Source organism: Phymastichus coffea, unplaced genomic scaffold (genome assembly GCF_024137745.1).
Source record: "Phymastichus coffea isolate CEN01 unplaced genomic scaffold, Cenicafe_Pcof_1.1 PCOF00050, whole genome shotgun sequence".
NCBI lineage: Eukaryota > Metazoa > Arthropoda > Insecta > Hymenoptera > Eulophidae > Phymastichus > Phymastichus coffea.
The window spans coordinates 1,525,718-1,542,833 of record NW_026706861.1 but is presented as its reverse complement, the minus strand read 5'-3'; the positions used below and the strand labels follow the sequence as shown (position 1 = coordinate 1,542,833).

General features: G+C 48.4%; 1 protein-coding gene and 2 long non-coding RNA genes across 6 annotated transcripts; 2 read left to right on the top strand and 1 right to left on the bottom strand.

The window, feature by feature from the left end:
• Positions 1-3,141: 3,141 nt before the first annotated feature.
• LOC131665380 (uncharacterized) lies at positions 3,142-3,605 on the top strand. Its single transcript, XR_009302026.1, has 2 exons — positions 3,142-3,293; positions 3,363-3,605. It is a non-coding gene; the product is annotated as an uncharacterized LOC131665380 (long non-coding RNA).
• Positions 3,606-7,058: 3,453 nt separating this feature from the next.
• Positions 7,059-7,804, top strand: LOC131665358 (uncharacterized). The gene is made up of 2 exons (XR_009302023.1): positions 7,059-7,497; positions 7,567-7,804. It is a non-coding gene; the product is annotated as an uncharacterized LOC131665358 (long non-coding RNA).
• Positions 7,805-13,475: 5,671 nt separating this feature from the next.
• LOC131665363 (uncharacterized) lies at positions 13,476-15,232 on the bottom strand. Of its 4 annotated transcripts, none has more exons than XM_058937218.1 (4): positions 15,164-15,232; positions 14,780-15,095; positions 14,418-14,684; positions 13,476-14,342 (listed from the first exon to the last, which is right to left on the bottom strand). In XM_058937218.1, the coding sequence occupies exons 2-4, from the start codon at positions 14,867-14,869 to the stop codon at positions 14,166-14,168; spliced, it is 534 nt and encodes a 177-aa protein (XP_058793201.1). In that variant the 5' UTR covers positions 14,870-15,095; positions 15,164-15,232; the 3' UTR covers positions 13,476-14,165. The 4 variants fall into 4 exon arrangements, with proteins under 4 accessions (XP_058793201.1, XP_058793202.1, XP_058793204.1 ...); XM_058937219.1 differs by having other exon boundaries at positions 15,160-15,231; XM_058937221.1 differs by lacking the exon at positions 15,164-15,232 and having other exon boundaries at positions 14,780-14,885; positions 14,968-14,980.
• Between the last annotated feature and the right edge of the window lie 1,884 nt (positions 15,233-17,116).

Genomic DNA, 17,116 nt, shown 5'->3' with positions numbered 1-17,116 from the left:
AGCCGATTTAAAAAGAAAAAAAATCGTTATACGAAAAAACAGTATGCGAACAAAAAGTATAATTTTTCTCGTCGCGCGTCAACAAAAAAAATGTTAACATTCTTGAGGAATATTTTATCCGATCGCCTCGGCGCGACGGTGCGTTGATACGATTAATTAATGACTTCCTGTAATTTACATTTACAACAGTAACCTGAGTGCGCGCGCAGTTTAGTTCGGAATGCCATGCTCGAAAAATAATCATGACACGCGCTTGGCCACTGGAATAAGTGTGTCTGTGTCTGTGTGTGTCTCGAAATAAAAGTTATTCCGTGCCGCGCTGCCTGCAGCTCACCGCGAGATCGGCAGCAGTGAGGGACTTTGTAATGATGCATAGCGATTATATTAATTGACTAACACGAGATCTCGAAGATAAATATAGGTCTTGTTTGATATGGTGGGGCATTAGCAGGGAAAAACCGGCGGATTCCAAAATAGACATCTTACAAAAGGGGGAAAAGAAAGCGGAATCCTTACACGGATCTCTAATTAACAAGCAATCAAATTCTCTGGCGTGTGCTGTCGATCGCGGTCGCATCGTCTGCCTTCGTTATGTTCGGCATTTCACGGGAAGGCTACTACGCTTTACAGTGAAATAACGAGATATCTAGAATGAGAGGAAATCGTGGCAAGAGATAAGCTACTTCTCCGGTTTTGTAATGCGAGTCGGCGTCGAGCGATGGCATACAGGACCGCCGGCTGCTGCTGCCGGTGCTGGCAGTGCATTTAAGTTGAAATACGTGTCACCTGCCTTCATGTGGGCCGCCGCTCAAGCGTCAAACGCTAGAGCCTCTCGTCATGCCCACGTGAGATTTGTGGTGCAAGATATGCGAAAGAGCGAGAACGGCTTGATGCCTTTTTCCACTCGGCAGCTTATTCCCTCCTCGGCGTCACGGAAAACTCGAAACGAGCTTCCGCGACGTCCGCGTCGTCGGCTGCTCCTTGCCGCGCTGAATCCAGGCGACACCGTTGCTCGTGAATTCGGCAATGAGGCAGGCGGCAAGGCGATCGTCCGATAAATCTTTAATCGGTCGGCAACTACCTGCCCAGGAAAACAATCCATTAATTCCATGCTCGCGCTCGGCTTATTACTCGTGCCCCGCTGAAAAAAGCAGCAGCTACGCCGACTTCACCTGCAACCATACGACGGAGTGAGAGAGAGAGAGAGAGAGAGAGAGACAAAGCGTCAAGACGGATAAATTAAATGAGGCGAGAGAGCAAGCCAAAGCCGCCTACGGCTTGTGTTAGAATGACGGATCCCCATTTAGTTGCGCGCAGATACCGATCGCGGATGCCTATCGCTAGTCACCGACGAGAGACGAGGCCTTCGATCCTCTCTCTCTCTCTCTCGCTCTTTCTCTGTCTTTGTTTATCGAGGGAGAGTGCCGAGGACAAGCTATGCCGTAAAGTGGAGAGACCTTTTATATACCGATCGTTCTCTCTCTCTCTATCTCTCTCTCTCTCTCTCTCTCTCTCGCTTCGCCGACGTTGTAACTCTTTACATATATATAGAACGCTACTTCGATTACCTCTTGATGCCCTTTCAATGCCTCGCTTCTTGTTTTCTTTCGGCTTTTCGCATCGCTGCTTATTAAAACTTGCGCTTCCTCAGACAACCACATCTTCGAGAGGTGAAAGCTTTGTTTAACCATAAAAATATTCGTAAACCAAAGCGTCTTTCCATCGAGAGAGCTAGAGGAAGTATAGAAGAGCGCGCGCAGAAGCTGTCAGTTCGAGTTGTCAAGCGTAAATTTGCCAAGAAAAACGAGCCTGCGCTGACGAGAAAGTGCCTTTTAGAGAATACGTATGTGTAATACACCGAGTTAATTAAATTTCAACGTCGCCTCGTATCCTATTGTGCCAAAACATCTCTGCGAATCCCAGCTAATTTTCAACAATTAACTTTTGTCAAGCGTCTCAGGCACCCACACACAGTCGGCTATATAATCGCAGAAACACGTTTTCTCGCGCGCAAAAGCTTGCGGAGCTTGCAAATTCGGCGCGCGCGAGTGCTTGTTCGCGTGGGTGCTTACATACGCTTTAGCCCAAACCCTCTCGCTCGCCTCCTCCCTCTTAAGAGGTTACCCTAGCGTGCATAGGTTATATTGTCGCCGTGTGCGCGAAACAAGAGAGCCGACTAAGAGATCGTTTCAGCTTGCAAATTACAGTTCCTTAGGCTGCTGTATACGAAACGTTACTGATGAAGTGCGTCGGCAGCAAGCAAGAGAGAGACGCGCAGATGCGACAGACATGCAAATTACTTGCCGTCTCAGTAGCGAGGCACTGTTTGTAAGGCAAGGCATCTCTACGTACCTTTTGCTTGGCTTAGTTTTCATTTCGAGTCTTCTTTTACTGCGCGTGAACTTGTGCGATTGGCGATGGATTCGCTATTATACGGCATCCGAATAACGACGCGCCAACGAGTTCCTCGCTCGCCGGACGCTCGTCTCGACAAGATGTCAAATTTAAGAATTGTTCGTCTAAACAAAGCCACCGAGTATTCGTACCTCAAATCCCTCAAACTTACAACGTATGCAGCAGCTAAACGTATACACAGCGAACACCCGAGAGGAACACAGTCGCTCGCTGTTATACACAGCCAAGAGGTGGGCATGGACGCGTATAAGCGTGACTCCGCATTATAATATTCGCGCGACACTCTTAAACCCCATGCGAACTATACGTCTAGGCGCAAGCAGCGCGCTGCTACGAGATGGCTTAGCTCTGCCTAATTAACGCTCCGCGCCCTCGCACGCGCGCGCACAGTCGGCGCCTATTGTTTCGGGCAATAAGTTCTTCGTCAAATTTCCTAGTTTACATGTGAATGCTCGGAGAGATTTGCTCGAAAGAAAGATGCCTCGAGCACCGGCCCTCTTGTCAATTATCACGCCGAGATCGGATCCTTTGTTCCAATGAGCTTGAATATGCCTGATAACAACGGCATGATTGAGACATTGTTGGCGTTAAGTTATTCGCCAAGCCGTTTGGACAATTCTCGCCTTATTGTTTGGACAATTCTTATCTTATCACGACAAGGCCAACAGGTGCACGCTTGCGAGCTGTCGTAAAGATAGCAGATAGTCGTGTGCGATTGGTCGCTCACGATTTTTCAACCTGTGTATAAAAGTTCCGAACGTGTCGCGTTCGACTATTCTTCTCTCGTCTGCTCTTCTGCAACGCCACGGACAGCTCTCAATATGTGGACGAAGATTTTCGCTCTCCTCGCTCTACTTGGATATTTTTCAGTTGCAGTTGTAAGTAAGAGCGTTGCTTCTTTTCCGTATAATTCAAATCATAATGGACGTGTACATTTGGGCTTCAAGGGATACGAACGACGGGCCTAGCCGGCAGACTGCTCGAAATTCGAGGAATGTGATCCAACTACCAACAAATGCAAGCTGAGACAATGCTATCCCGGGACCGAATACGATCCAGCCTATGAAACGTGCACGGTTCTGATTACGCTTGAAGAAGAACGATCTGACTGTAAAAGATTGCCTAAAGATGCAAGTTGGTAATAGTACCATCGATGTTGAACATTAACAATAAATAAACATACGCATTTATTCGCGTTCTGCTCAGTCAAGTCCTACGACCGATCGATCGACACCTTTTTTCTCAAGAAAAACTCGGCGCGAGGCGATACGTGCGTAATCCGCGAACGCGCGATGTCACGACGATGAATCATCGATCGCCGGGAACGGAAGAGAAAAAAATCCTGGCAAGACACGATCGCGCCATGTTGTTTTCGCATATGTCCATCGGAAAAACCGCATTATCAAAAAGCCGCTCGTTCTTCTCTGATCCCGCGCGCGCGTCTCGTTGCTTTTCCTCGCTCTCGGCAACGGACACGCACACGCGCACACATGCTCTCCCTCTTAATCTCTCTCGTCGGTTCTACTTTTATTGCAACGAAACGCAGGGGGAAGAAGAAGCTTATAATACGTCTTAGCGCGCAAAGTCCCAGCTCATCAATGACCGATCTCACTGTAACGCTGCAACGTCCGTTTATTTGAAGCTGCCGGTGCCGACTTTTTAATACACGCGTCATTACCGCTTGGACGCGAGCAACCGGGTGTCACCGCTGTGTGTATCTTCCGCGGACGACTTGGAAAAGCTATAATCGCGCCAGCAGCGGTGCGACTCGTCGATAGGCGAGGCGCTCTCGAGCTGATTACAATTATCGAGGTTTCATAATCGGCCGAGGACGGCCTTCCATTTGGGAATTGTGCAATGCGTCGCTTAGCGAGACCAGTGAGCCGATACCGATACACAGGGCGAAATCAGCTGGCGAAGGCGAGGCTCGTTACGACGCTCCCCTTTGGCGCCAGGCTCGAAAGGAGCGCTCGCGAAGGTGCTGGCCGAAGGCAATTCATTCGGCGGCGCGGCAATCTCCCGCGGTACCTGCGGCTCTGAGCTTCCGCGGCGAGCGAGAGGGGCGCCGAGCGAGCCGACTTCCGGCGAGAGGATTCGTCAGCGTAACAATCTTCCTGACGCTCAGCTTCCTCTTTGCATGTGACGCCGCGGCCTCCTCTCCTCTCTGCTTCTCGTCGCTCGCCGGACGCTCGTCTCGACGTGATTTCAAATTTAAGAATTGATCGCCTAAACAAAGCCACCGAGTATTCGTACCTCAACAAATCCCTCAAACTTACAACGTATGCAGCAGTAAAACGTATACACAGCGAACACCCGAGAGGAACACAGTCGCGCGCTGTTATACACAGCCAAGAGGTGGGCATGCACGCGTATAAGCGTGACTCCGCATTATAATATTCGCGCGACACTCTTAAGCCTCATGCTAACTATACGTCTAGGCGCAAGCAGCGCGCTGCTACGAGATGGCTTAGCTTTGCCTAATTAACGCTCCGCGCCCTCGCATGCGCGCGCACAGTCGGCGCCTATTGTTTCGGGCAATAAGCTCTTCGTAAAATTTCCTAGTTTACATGTGAATGCTCGGAGAGATTTGCTCGAAAGAAAGATGCCTCGAGCACCGGCCCTCTTGTCAATTATTACACCGAGATTGGATCCTTTGTTCCGATGAGCTTGAATATGCATGATAACAACGGCATGATTGAGACATTGTTGGCGTTAAGTTATTCGCCAAGCCGTTTGGACAATTCTCGCTTCAAGGCCAACAGGTGCACGCTTGCGAGCTGTCGTAAAGATAGCAGATAGTCGTGTGCGATTGGTCGCTCACGATTTTTCAACCTGTGTATAAAAGTTCCGAACGTGTCGCGTTCGACTATTCTTCTCTCGTCTGCTCTTCTGCAACGCCACGGACAGCTCTCAATATGTGGACGAAGATTTTCGCTCTCCTCGCTCTACTTGGATATTTTTCAGTTGCAGTTGTAAGTAAGAGCGTTGCTTCTTTTCCGTATAATTCAAATCATAATGGACGTGTACATTTGGGCTTCAAGGGATACGAACGACGGCCCTATCCGGATGACTGCTCGAAATTCCAAGAATGTGATCCAACTACCAACAAATGCAATCTGAGAGAATGCGCACCCGGGGCCGAATTCGATCCAGACCTTGAACTGTGCATCATTTCGTTTGATGATGAACGATCTGACTGTCACAGATTGGATCAAAGTTCGGAATAGTACCATCGATGTTGAACATTAACAATAAATAAAAATACGCATCTATTCGCGTTCTGCTCAGTCAAGTCCTACGACCGATCGATCGACACCTTTTTTCTCAAGAAGAACTCGGCGCGAGGCGATACGTGCGTAATCCGCGAACGCGCGATGTCACGACGATGAATCATCGATCGCCGCGAACGGAAGATAAAAAAATCCTTGCAAGACACGATCGCGCCATGTTGTTTTCGCATATGTCCATCGGAAAAACCGCATTATCAAAAAGCCGCTCGTTCTTCTCTGATCCCGCGCGCGCGTCTCGTTGCTTTTCCTCGCTCTCGGCAACGCACACGCACACGCGCACACATGCTCTCCCTCTTAATCTCTCTCGTCGGTTCTACTTTTTTTGCAACGAAACGCAGGGGGAAGAAGAAGCTTATAATACGTCTCAGCGCGCAAAGTCCCAGCTCATCAATCACCGATCTCACTGTAACGCTGCAACGCCCGTTTATTTTAAACTGCCGGTGCCGACTTTTTAATACACGCGTCATTACCGCTTGGACGCGAGCAACCGGGTGTCACCGCTGTGTGTATCTTCCGCGGACGACTTGGAAAAGCTGTTCTCGCGCCAGTAGCGGCGCGACCCGTCGATAGGCGAGGCGCTCTCGAGCTGATTACAATTATCGAGGTTTCATAATCGGCCGAGGACGGCCTTCCATTTGGGAATTGTGCAATGCGTCGCTTAGCGAGACCAGTGAGCCGGTACCGATACACAGGGCGAAATCAGCTGGCGAAGGCGAGGCTCGTTACGACGCTCCCCTTTGGCGCCAGGCTCAAAAGGAGTGCGCGCGAAGGAGCTGGCCGAAGGCAATTCACTCGGCGGCGCGGTAATCTCCCGCGGTACCTACGGCTCTGAGCTTCCGCGGCGAGCGAGAGGGGCGCCGAGCGAGCCGAATTCCGGCGAGAGGATTCGTCAGCGTAACGATCTTCCTGACGCTCAGCTTCCTCTTTGCATGTGACGCCGCGACCTCCTCTCCGCTCTGCTTCTCGTCGCTCGCCGGACGCTCGTCTCGACGTGATTTCAAATGTAAGAATTGCTCGCCTAAACAGAGCCGCCGAGTATTCGTACCTCAAATCCCTCAAACTTACAACGTATGCAGCAGCAAAACGTATACACAGCGAACACCCGAGAGGAACACAGTCGCTCGCTGTTATACACAGCCAAGAGGTGGGCATGGACGCGTATAAGCGTGACTCCGCATTATAATATTCGCGCGACACTCTTAAGCCTCATGCTAACTATACGTCTAGGCGCAAGCAGCGCGCTGCTACGAGATGGCTTAGCTTTGCCCAATTAACGCTCCGCGCCCTCGCACGCGCGCGCACAGTCGGCGCCTATTGTTTCGGGCAATAAGTCCTTCGTAAAATTTCCTATTTTACATGTGAATGCTCGGAAAGATTTGCTCGAAAAAAAGATGCCTCGAGCACCGGCCCTCTTGTCAATTATCACGCCTAGATCGGATCCTTTGTTCCAATAAGCTTGAATATGCATGATAACAACGGCATGATGGAGATATTGTTGGCGTTAAGTTATTCGCCGAGCCGTTTGGACAATTCTCGCCTTATTGTTTGGACAATTCTTATCTTATCACGACAAGGTCAACAGGTGCACGCTTGTGAGCTGTCGTAAAGATAGCAGATAATCATGCGCGATTGGTCGCTCACGATTTTTCAACCTGTGCATAAGAGTTCCGAAGGTGTCCCGTTCGACTATTCTTCACTCGTCTGCTCTCCTGCAACGCCACGGACAGCTCTCAATATGTGGACGAAGATTTTTGCTCTTCTCGCTCTACTTGGATATTTTTCAGTTGCAGTTGTAAGTAAGAGCGTTGCTTCTCATCCGTATAATTCAAATCATAATGGACGTGTACTTTTCGACTTCAAGGGATACGAACTACGGCTCTATCCCCAAGACTGCTCGAAATACGAAGAATGCGATCCAACTCTCCACGGCTGCTATCTGAGAGACTGCGCACCCGGTACCGAATTCGATCCAGAAATTGGAGTTTGCTCTTGGCCGTTGCCCCAACGATCCGACTGTCAGAGATTGTATTAGAGTACTATCGATGTTGAACATTAACAACAAATAAACAGGCGCATCTATTCGCGTTTTGCTCATCCAAGTCGTGCAACCGATCTATCGACACCTTTTTTCTTAAGAAGAACTCGGCGCGAGGCGATACGTGCGTAATCCGCGAACGCGCGATGTCGCGACGATGTATCATCGATCGCCGCGAACGGAAGATCAAAAAATTCTAGCAAGACACGATCGCGCAATGTTGTTTTCGCATAGGTCGATCGGTAAAACCGCATTATCAAAAAGCCGCTCGTCCTTCTCTGATCCCTCGCGCGCGTCTCGTTGCTTTGCTTGGGGAAGAAGAAGCTTATAATACGTCTCAGCGCGCAAAGTCCCAGCTCATCAATCATCGCTCTCACTGTAACGCTGCAACGCCCGTTTATTTGAAGCTGCCGGTGCCGACTTTTTAATACACGCGTCATTACCGCTTGGACGCGAGCAACCGGGTGTCGCCGCTGTGGGTATCTTCCGCGGACGACATGGAAAAGTTGCGCTAGCGCCAGCAGCGGCGCGACTCGTCGATAGGCGAGGCGCTCTCGAGCTGATTACAGTTATCGAGGTTTCATAATCGGCCGAGGACGGCCTTCCGTTTGGGAATTGTGCAATGCGTCGCTTAGCGAGACCAGTGAGCCGGCGCCGATACACTCGGCAAAATCAGCTGGCAAAGGCGAGACTCGTTACGACGCTCCCCTTTGGCGCCAGGCTCGAAAGGAGCGCGCGCGAAGGTGCTGGCCGAAGGCAATTCGTTCGGCGGCGCGGCAATCTCCCGCGGTACCTGCGGCTCTGAGCTTCCGCGGCGAGCGAGAGGGGCGCCGAGCGAGCCGACTTCCGGCGAGAGGATTCGTCAGCGTAACGATCTTGCCGACGCGCAGCTTCCTCTTTGCATGTGACGCCGCGGCCTCCTCTCCTCTCTGCTTCTCGCCGCGCGCCGGAGGAGATTGCACGGCGGACCGATCGTGGAATCGGATCTTGGAAATTTTCATAAATCTTTCGCGCTCGGAGGAGGAGAAACCTTGTTATTTCGTTATTTATGGTGCGCGTTTGCTTCGTGTGAGTTTTAGTCCAACGTCAATTTGTTTCTTTTCGCTCTTCGTTTGTGCAGTTTTTTGCCTTGTTCTTTTCAGAATCACTACGGCATGTTATTTAGGCCAAGTAGCTGGTTTTTTCTCGCTCCGCGTGGGAGGATATACGTGGGAATATAGTCTCTCGGAAAGATGAATATGCAGTGTAGGGATAAACGAGGAATGACGTCTATTAAATTAGTAGTGCAATAGATTTTCGAATAGGAAATTGGGATGGTAGCGTGCTAAAGAACAAAGCAGCGTAGCAATAGCCAAGAAAAGGTATAAGATGAAACAGTTGAAGTGTTGAATGATTTAATGAAAAATATTTACCCGAATATTTATAAAACATTCTCCAAAAGTAAGCACATATTGTATAATTAATTGGTTGCTCGAAATGACTTTTCAAAAATAATCTTGGACGTATCTGGTGTATCAAGCTCGTTTATTTATTCAATCTGTTTCGATCCAAACCGGAGAGTATCTATACACTAATTGCGTCAATGCAATGCGGCAGATTTTAGAAATGGTATTTTTGTTTGCTTACCTATTAAAACTCGAAAATTGGATTTCAGAGATCAAAGCTAACCAAATCGCTCGAGCAAACATCATAAATCCGTTTTGATGCAATCTGCAAACTGATCTGAGTGTATTTATTTGTGTAAGACTGTGCGGATGAAGGTTTAATTAGAAGATAAATATCGTGCCAGGAAAAGTCTCTTGCGAGCTTCGATGGAAAATATGACAACGATTTCGAATCGAAAATATAAACGGGTAGTCGGCTCATGGCGCAATTGATACTTCGAAAGAGCGAAATTAATTAGCGCCGCGCGAGAGAAAGAAAGATAAAAGTTGCTCGTGTCCGCAGTAAAAATGTTCTCGTATCGGCGGCGCCTCGTCGGGCAAAAAGGCTGCTGATCACTCGCACACTCGCGGGGCTTACAAGCGTATCGGCTACAACGCAGGCGCGTCATCGGTGTGATCACGTCTCAATCATCCGCGATCCCTTGGAGATCGGCGCCTAGCCGCGCGCGGACAACACGACTCGGCGAGCGCGTATAGAAAAAGCTCGAACGTGCCGAATGTTAATTACGCGCTCGCGCGCGCGAGTGCAAAAAAGAGTCCGACTGCTGGCCGTCGTCCAGCGAATTCCACGCGTCGAGCAAAAAAACCCATCGGCAGGCTGATTAACTGGTTTTAATTAGATTCTCAATCGCGAGCGGACGCGAGGGAAAAACATCGATTTAGGGTGATTGAGATGCGCTCGCTCTCCGCCGGGGGGAGCTCGCCAATGAATTGCAGTCTATAAGAATCGCGCTCGTCGAATAATTCGATTGACACGGACTCGCCGGTGCGCGCTGCTAGTTTTTACAGAAATGCCGCGCAAAGCAAATTGCCGCTTGGAATTCACAATTATCGTTCTGACCAATTTTTAACGATGCTCCGGCGATCGCGTCCGAACTGCCGCTACAGCAACGGTAAAACGTAGTCAACCGCTGACCAGTCTCAAGTAAACATTTCGAATACATAATACATGCCCGGCCCGGCCCCGAAACATCCCGTCGACAAGCTTATGCTCCGTCGCTAACGAACGCCAGCTTTTTGTCTCTGCCACGAGCAATCGTCCACGTCTTCATCCGACTCTGAGCTCGGAGCATCAGAAATTCGCGAGGGAGCATAAATTGGCGTAAAGCGCGAGTAGCTCGGACGAGAGGCAAGGCACAATAAAAGGAGCAGAAGAAGAAGCGAGGCGCGCAGTCCGAAATGTCAAGTTGCACGAGGGCGATCTGTTAAAGCGACGTTCACACTGTCAGGAAGGCGCAACACTCGTTTGTTTTGCAGGCCGAAGCTGCAAGTGATTAATCTGCGCCGGGCGCGCGCGCATTAGCTCTTAATTTATCTCAACAAATTGCATTTTCCCACTGGCTTTCCGGCAATCGGACGCCGCTGCAGCCGCTAAACGTCGCTCGCATCCTCGTGAAAAATTCATTTTTCCACCGATGACGCTCGGACGCGTGTTCCAAGGCTGAGCCTGCTTCCGCGTCTGCTGCTCGATGCCAATGGCTTTTATTCTCGACGCCTATGTATATATTTTTAGGGAGGTGATGAATCGTCGGCCGTCCAGATATTCGATTACCATTAATCTTTTTTTTCTCCTCTTCCTTCGTTGCTCGACGAAAAGTAATTTACGCGTTTTGACGCGAGCAGTCGTCCGTAATTGATCGTCAAGTACCTAACGAGAGTATCCGAATCGAAGCAGACTGGATTTGCCGTGGCCAATATGAACGGAGCTTGCGCGAAAAAGGAAACCGATCGCTCGACCGCGCGCGATCGCGGATCCCGTAGTCTGCGCTTTTTTCCCCGTTGTCTGCTCCCGCTGCTGCTGCGCGCGAGGCAACGTCCACGCTCCCGAATCTCGCTGGCGTCCCGTTCGCGGGCGCCGCTTAATTAAATACTGCGAGTTTTTGCCGAGCGAGGGCCGACGTCGCGACGCGCGCGTGCCGCCTGTGCGCGCGCACGCACGCACGCACGCACACCAGCTTCTTCTTTTCTTCGTAGCCGAGGTGTTTATCAATATTATTGGCACGTGCGTCCACGTTCTTCGAGACCTTCATGAATAGTTAATTAGAAAAAGCGAGACCGACGATATTGCGCGAGGTATGTTCGCCTCGACAAAAATTGTTGTTAATGAGCGACGCAACGGAGGTGAATGCTTCTTCTTACGTGCGGCCGCGTTACGAACGAGTCGGATTGTATATATGCCGGTAGACAACGCGAGGCGTGCAGTGCCAAGCAATGACCGCTCGCTCAGTCCGCGTCCAATTAATCGCCAACAAATGATTAGCGGAAATCGACGCGAACTGCCCAATTCTCGCTAAAGCGCGTAAAGTATCATTTGCATACGACGGAACGGCTCCCCTTTACCAAGTACAATTAGAAGATTTCCAGCAAGTCTCTCTCTTTCGCAGTCGCGCGAGCCGAACTTGCCGCAAAATCAGTGGCAAGCACGAATGGAATGTTAATCACTCGCAAATACGAGATCGGGGAGGGCGCGACTAATTTTAGTTAGTTTCGCACGAATGAAGACGAGGAAAAAAGTGTTTGGCGCGCTAGTTTGGAACGCGCGCGCCGTATTCCGGGAAAATAAACAGATTATAATTAGTAGCGCGTGTCAAGACGACTACGCGCGAGCCTTCTGTCGGCGCGGCGCGTATGCCCTCGAAGTGAGCTCTTTGGCGCCTCGCAGCAATGCTCCCCTCGACAATAGCGCCGAGCCCTTCGCGGCCGAATCTCCGCTGGAACGAAAGCGACAACGAGCTTTCGCAAGCTGAAAAAGCGCTGATGTCGTCGTCTCACGCGCGCTAGTTCGTAGTACCGTGAAGCCGGACGTCCGGCTGCGTTTCACGGGGCTCATCACTTCTTTTGATGTGCGAATTCGCGGGATCGCGCGCCGAATGAAATATATACATATATAAAGCCAGCGCACATACCGCGGAACGCTGCCAGTCGGTCTCTCTTGATACAGGCTGCACTTCTCCGTCGGCCACTCTGTTTTACTGGTCAGTTCTTCACTACCGCGAAAAACTCGAAGCTCTGTCCGCAAAAGAAAAGCAATCGTGGCAGCGTTACAATCAGACGTGAAAGGGCGAAACGCCGTCGCCGGCCAGAAATTCCCTTTATCCGAGACACAGTTCGAGCCGCCGATGCCGGCAAGATTCGCTCCTGAATTAGACAATTAGCGATATCGCTGCGAGTTCGCTGGCGACGCGACGGCACATTGTCGACAATGAAGCAACCCGCCTGTAGAGCATCGCGCGCGCACACACACACACACACACACACACACACACACACACGCGCGACACGCGACGAGGCTAAGCGCGTGACGAAACGCCAAGCTAAAAAGCAGCCGGCAGTTGAAAGGTAGACGAGCGTTGGCCGCAACGACGAGCGCGGAGGACACAAGTCACTGCCGCTAAACTAACGAGAGCGCGAGAGAGCGGGTGGCAGGCGCATAATTCACCGCGAGTTAATTGGCGCGCGAGCGCGCGCGGCTGCCTGCGTTTGTCAAGGCGCGCTTTACACTTCTCTCTGCTTGTCCTACGATCGCTTATGTACCATATCTGACTGCGCTTTGTGCGATCCGAGAAAAACTTGCGCACCGGAACTTTCGTCATTGTTATTTGTCGGAATAGACTTTTTTACTTTCAAGCAGCATTGCTTTTTCATTGTCTTTTCGTGCGACCTACGAGCATATTGTTACGACCAATTCGTGATTTATGTTTTTTTTCTAATAAAACACAATTTGCTACCAATGGACGTTGAACAAGGTATTTTCAAGTGATCAACAAATGAGATATATCTTTGCTAAAAATAATAGTTAATCAGAGACCAGCTAGCACACTTTCTTCTTGTTTATCAAGCATCCGCTTCATGATTACCGATAGTTTCTTTGCTAATGATCAACTAAAGGAGAACTGAATCAATAGCATAACATGGAGTTTAAGACTTTCAAAGTGCAATTCGAATGATAAAATGTTAAAAGTTAATTTTATTCGAGAATCAATCTTAAACGAAATTATTTTCACGAGTTTTCCATGCCCAAAATGTAAAGGAAAAAAATGAGTTTTGCATTTTCTGTTGATCGACATTTATTCCCAGCATAATGAGGTCATTATAAAAGTACAGGATAATTCATTGGGAAGTCCTTTGATCCGAACACATAAATAAATAAATAAATTTCTATACATGGAGAGAATCCGAGCGCGAGCAGCCAGAGCCACGCGCGCAGTGATACAACTGCAAACATCAAAAACATGGTATTCTCGGGCAAGAGACATGCCCGCGACTCCCGCATTGACAAAAGCAATGTCGAACAGCGAGTCGAGCAGGCGGTGTATCGAAAAAATACAACAATAGCCTCAGCGGTCACTGCTTTTGCTGGCTAACAAGCGTGCACGCTCACGCACAGCATGGGTCCACGCCGAGGAGCTGCAGGCCTTTTTATCTTGCTTTTTTATACGCTGTCTCTTGTATGGCCCCGAGGTCAAAGTGTAGGTGCACTGAGGGTTGACATTCTTCGAGTCTCGGCCATATATATAAGCAAGGACACGGATTGTAAGGCTATGTAGAATCGGAAGGATCGCACGCTTTATACGTTTCTTCCCTTCTTCTTAGATCGCTGCAATAGTTTTGCGATGCTTCTTAATCTTGTGAATGGCTATTTCTTGCGTGATACATTAAATCAATTTTTGTAACAACCTATTTGTACACGGTGTTATAGCATATCAATTTATTATACCAAAATGACAGATAGGGCTATGCATTTTTCAAAATTATTTTATGTTACATAGTATAGGCCTCCTTGATAACGTCCATGATATAATGTCTATAATAATCTACACTTATGAAACATGATATTACAGGTACATCTGAGCTAATCAATGGCGGTTTAAATATACCGACAGCGACGCCAACTAGTGAGTTGTCTGATATCACAACTAAAGGACCTCCGCTATCACCCTACGAATGTATTAATAAGTATCATCGATCTCTAAAATTGTTTTGATAGATGAAAATGCATTGTTATATACTTACGTAACCTAAAGCGACAGTTGGACTTGCTAATGTATAGTAAATGCTATGACTGTGAGTAAAAGATCGTGTCGATGTTTTCATTGAAATTTCTTTGTATTCGTCGTAACTAATCACTGTCATGTAGCCCTTCATTAGCGAATCTGGATACACGTTGACTGTTTCATTAATAGAACCCCAGCCGACAGTCGCAACTCTTTTGCCGATGACTTGTTTGTATTTCAAACTCGAAAGTGTTACTGGCTTTATGTCTTTGACATCCTCCGATAACTGGCAAATGTTTAAAAGTCAAACTTTACAGCAGTATTCATAAATAGCAGTTAGCCAGAACATTAATTTAGTGGACCACCACATCTACTACTTACTGCAATAATGACAATGCCGTTGTTTTTTTCATCGTTTGTCGCATTACCATGATCTATCAGCCAATCGTCGTAAGTGATCCACGATTCCATTTTGTATACGGATGCACTGACAATGAACGAAACGTTGAAGATGTTCTCGTCTATGCAGTATTCAGCCGTAATCACATGCTTCTTGGAGATTAACGTACCACCGCAAAAGCATCTTTATCTGAGATATTACTAGAACCGCTTAGAGTCACAAAGAAAGGAAATTCGCCTAATTTTGCCTTCTCCACTGCTGCTCCTATTATTGGATTAGCATTAGACAGCTCGCAATCTGATGTAGATAAACAAGTGACATTTAGCATCGTCATCTAGTCTCAATCGATTAATATTTATACCCACAAAGCACCATCCAATAAATGAAGAGGTGTAGTAACTTTTTGAAAGTCATCGTTGACTTTTAGTTATTTGTATCCATCCACTAAATAAACTAGAAGAAGGTGCTTTGCAGTTGACGAACTTATAAAGCGGCAAGTTTGGTGTTGCCGATACGAAAGAACGTGCCCAACCAATAAAACGTTAATGCTACGCGATACGACTAACCGGCCTTTATGGTTGACGGAAAATTATTATTCTGTCGTGATATTGTTCGCATCACGAGTTGTAGCTTTAGCGCGCAAGGTCCGAAAAGCCGATTCCACGGATGTACCCCGCGAGCTCGCAGCGCCACAGGCGCGGCTGTTTTACCGAGAGTCAAAAAATCCTCGGCGAATCGGTAGCAGGCGAGCGGGGCATATATTATTAATCCGTGCGCGCGTCCTCCTTCTGCACTCGACTCCCTTCTTCTTCTCCATTCGAATGATACTTTATTGTGCCGCCCGAACTCTTTATAATCCGCGGTGGCGGTGGCGGCAACAATAATGTGATTTATCGGGTCGCGTCTTCTGCACGTCGTGTCATCGCGCGGCTTCTATTATCACGGCGCGTGAGTGCCCCTCTCTTTCATACGTTATTGATGCGCACCCGCTACGCCCGAAGGACGTGCAATGCGCAAGATTGTCGCATGCCATTGAATGCCGCCAGCCAAATGTAATTGATCGCCGAAGACGATTTTCCAAGGATTTTTCGCGAAGCGAGCGAGACCTCTATTTTTCTTTTCTTCGTGACATTACATTTGAAATACGATTTCGTTCGTCGTTCCAATGAAATGCTCATTAACATACACCGTAACGCACCCGAGTGCGCGAACACTGATTAACAAGCATGTGATTAATCTGTTTTTGGTCTAACTCGAGCGAGGCAAGCTCGTCGATCATCGTATCCCTGCGCTGAAAAGAGAAAAGGAAGGCAGACCCACGGAACTCCCTTAATTTTTCACGTCGTTACAACGGCCCTTCGTCGTCGCACGATGTAGTCCGAGGAGAGAAAGAGAGAGACAACTCGACGTTATACATTAATTATTCAGCGTGTACAGCTAACGTTAGCCCTTAAAATTGTCGTGACAAGGCGGACGACACGACGACGCGCTGAAATTAGAAACTCTAGGCTGAAAAATCGCGCGAAAAGGAAGGGGAACCGAGTTTAAAGCTTTTACCCTCCATTCATTAATTATCTTTGCTTGGAAAACATTGATGATGTATCAGCGGATAATTAAGCGACGGTTGCTGCTGCTACGTTAAACTTGTTCAATTAGCCGAATTCCTCCGTTCTCATTTTCTTTTTTTTTTTTTTTTTTCGAGTCGTTCGTTTTCTTTTCCTGCTCCGTCGCGAGCATTTTATTTCAAATCGACATCTCCAATGACTTACTGCAGTTGCAGCACGTCTTTTGCTCTTTCAAGGAAACCGTGTGGAACCGAGCAGCGGCGAAAATCCAAAACAATGGGCACGACGTAATCGCGATTAATTGTCGAAACTATAGGCAATCTGGTGCCAAGTGTAGGCAGCTGATCGTTATTACACGCATCGGCGGCAAGGCTCTCTCACTTGCATTTACGAGCGCTGGCGACGCCTGCGGAACTTTGCTCTGGCGTTTTAACTTTATCGCGCGCGAGCATATGACTTTACGATCGCGCAGCAGCTAAATATGCCTCGGGCCATCGTAAAATTAACGGCGGCCAGCGTTAAAACTCGATAAAAGCCAATAAAGCATCTCACGCTTATTCACTCGCTCTCACGTGCGAAGTCTCGAACGATATATATACGACATTATTTATCGGGATCTGTCGCTTACTGCCATAGCTCTACGACGCCTTTCTTTTGTCGAGCACCTTTTTCTTTCTTTTTTCAAAATCGCTCGCAAGCTAGTCGACGGACTGACAATTAGTTGAGATTGAGATTATCAAATGTGTCTTTGGT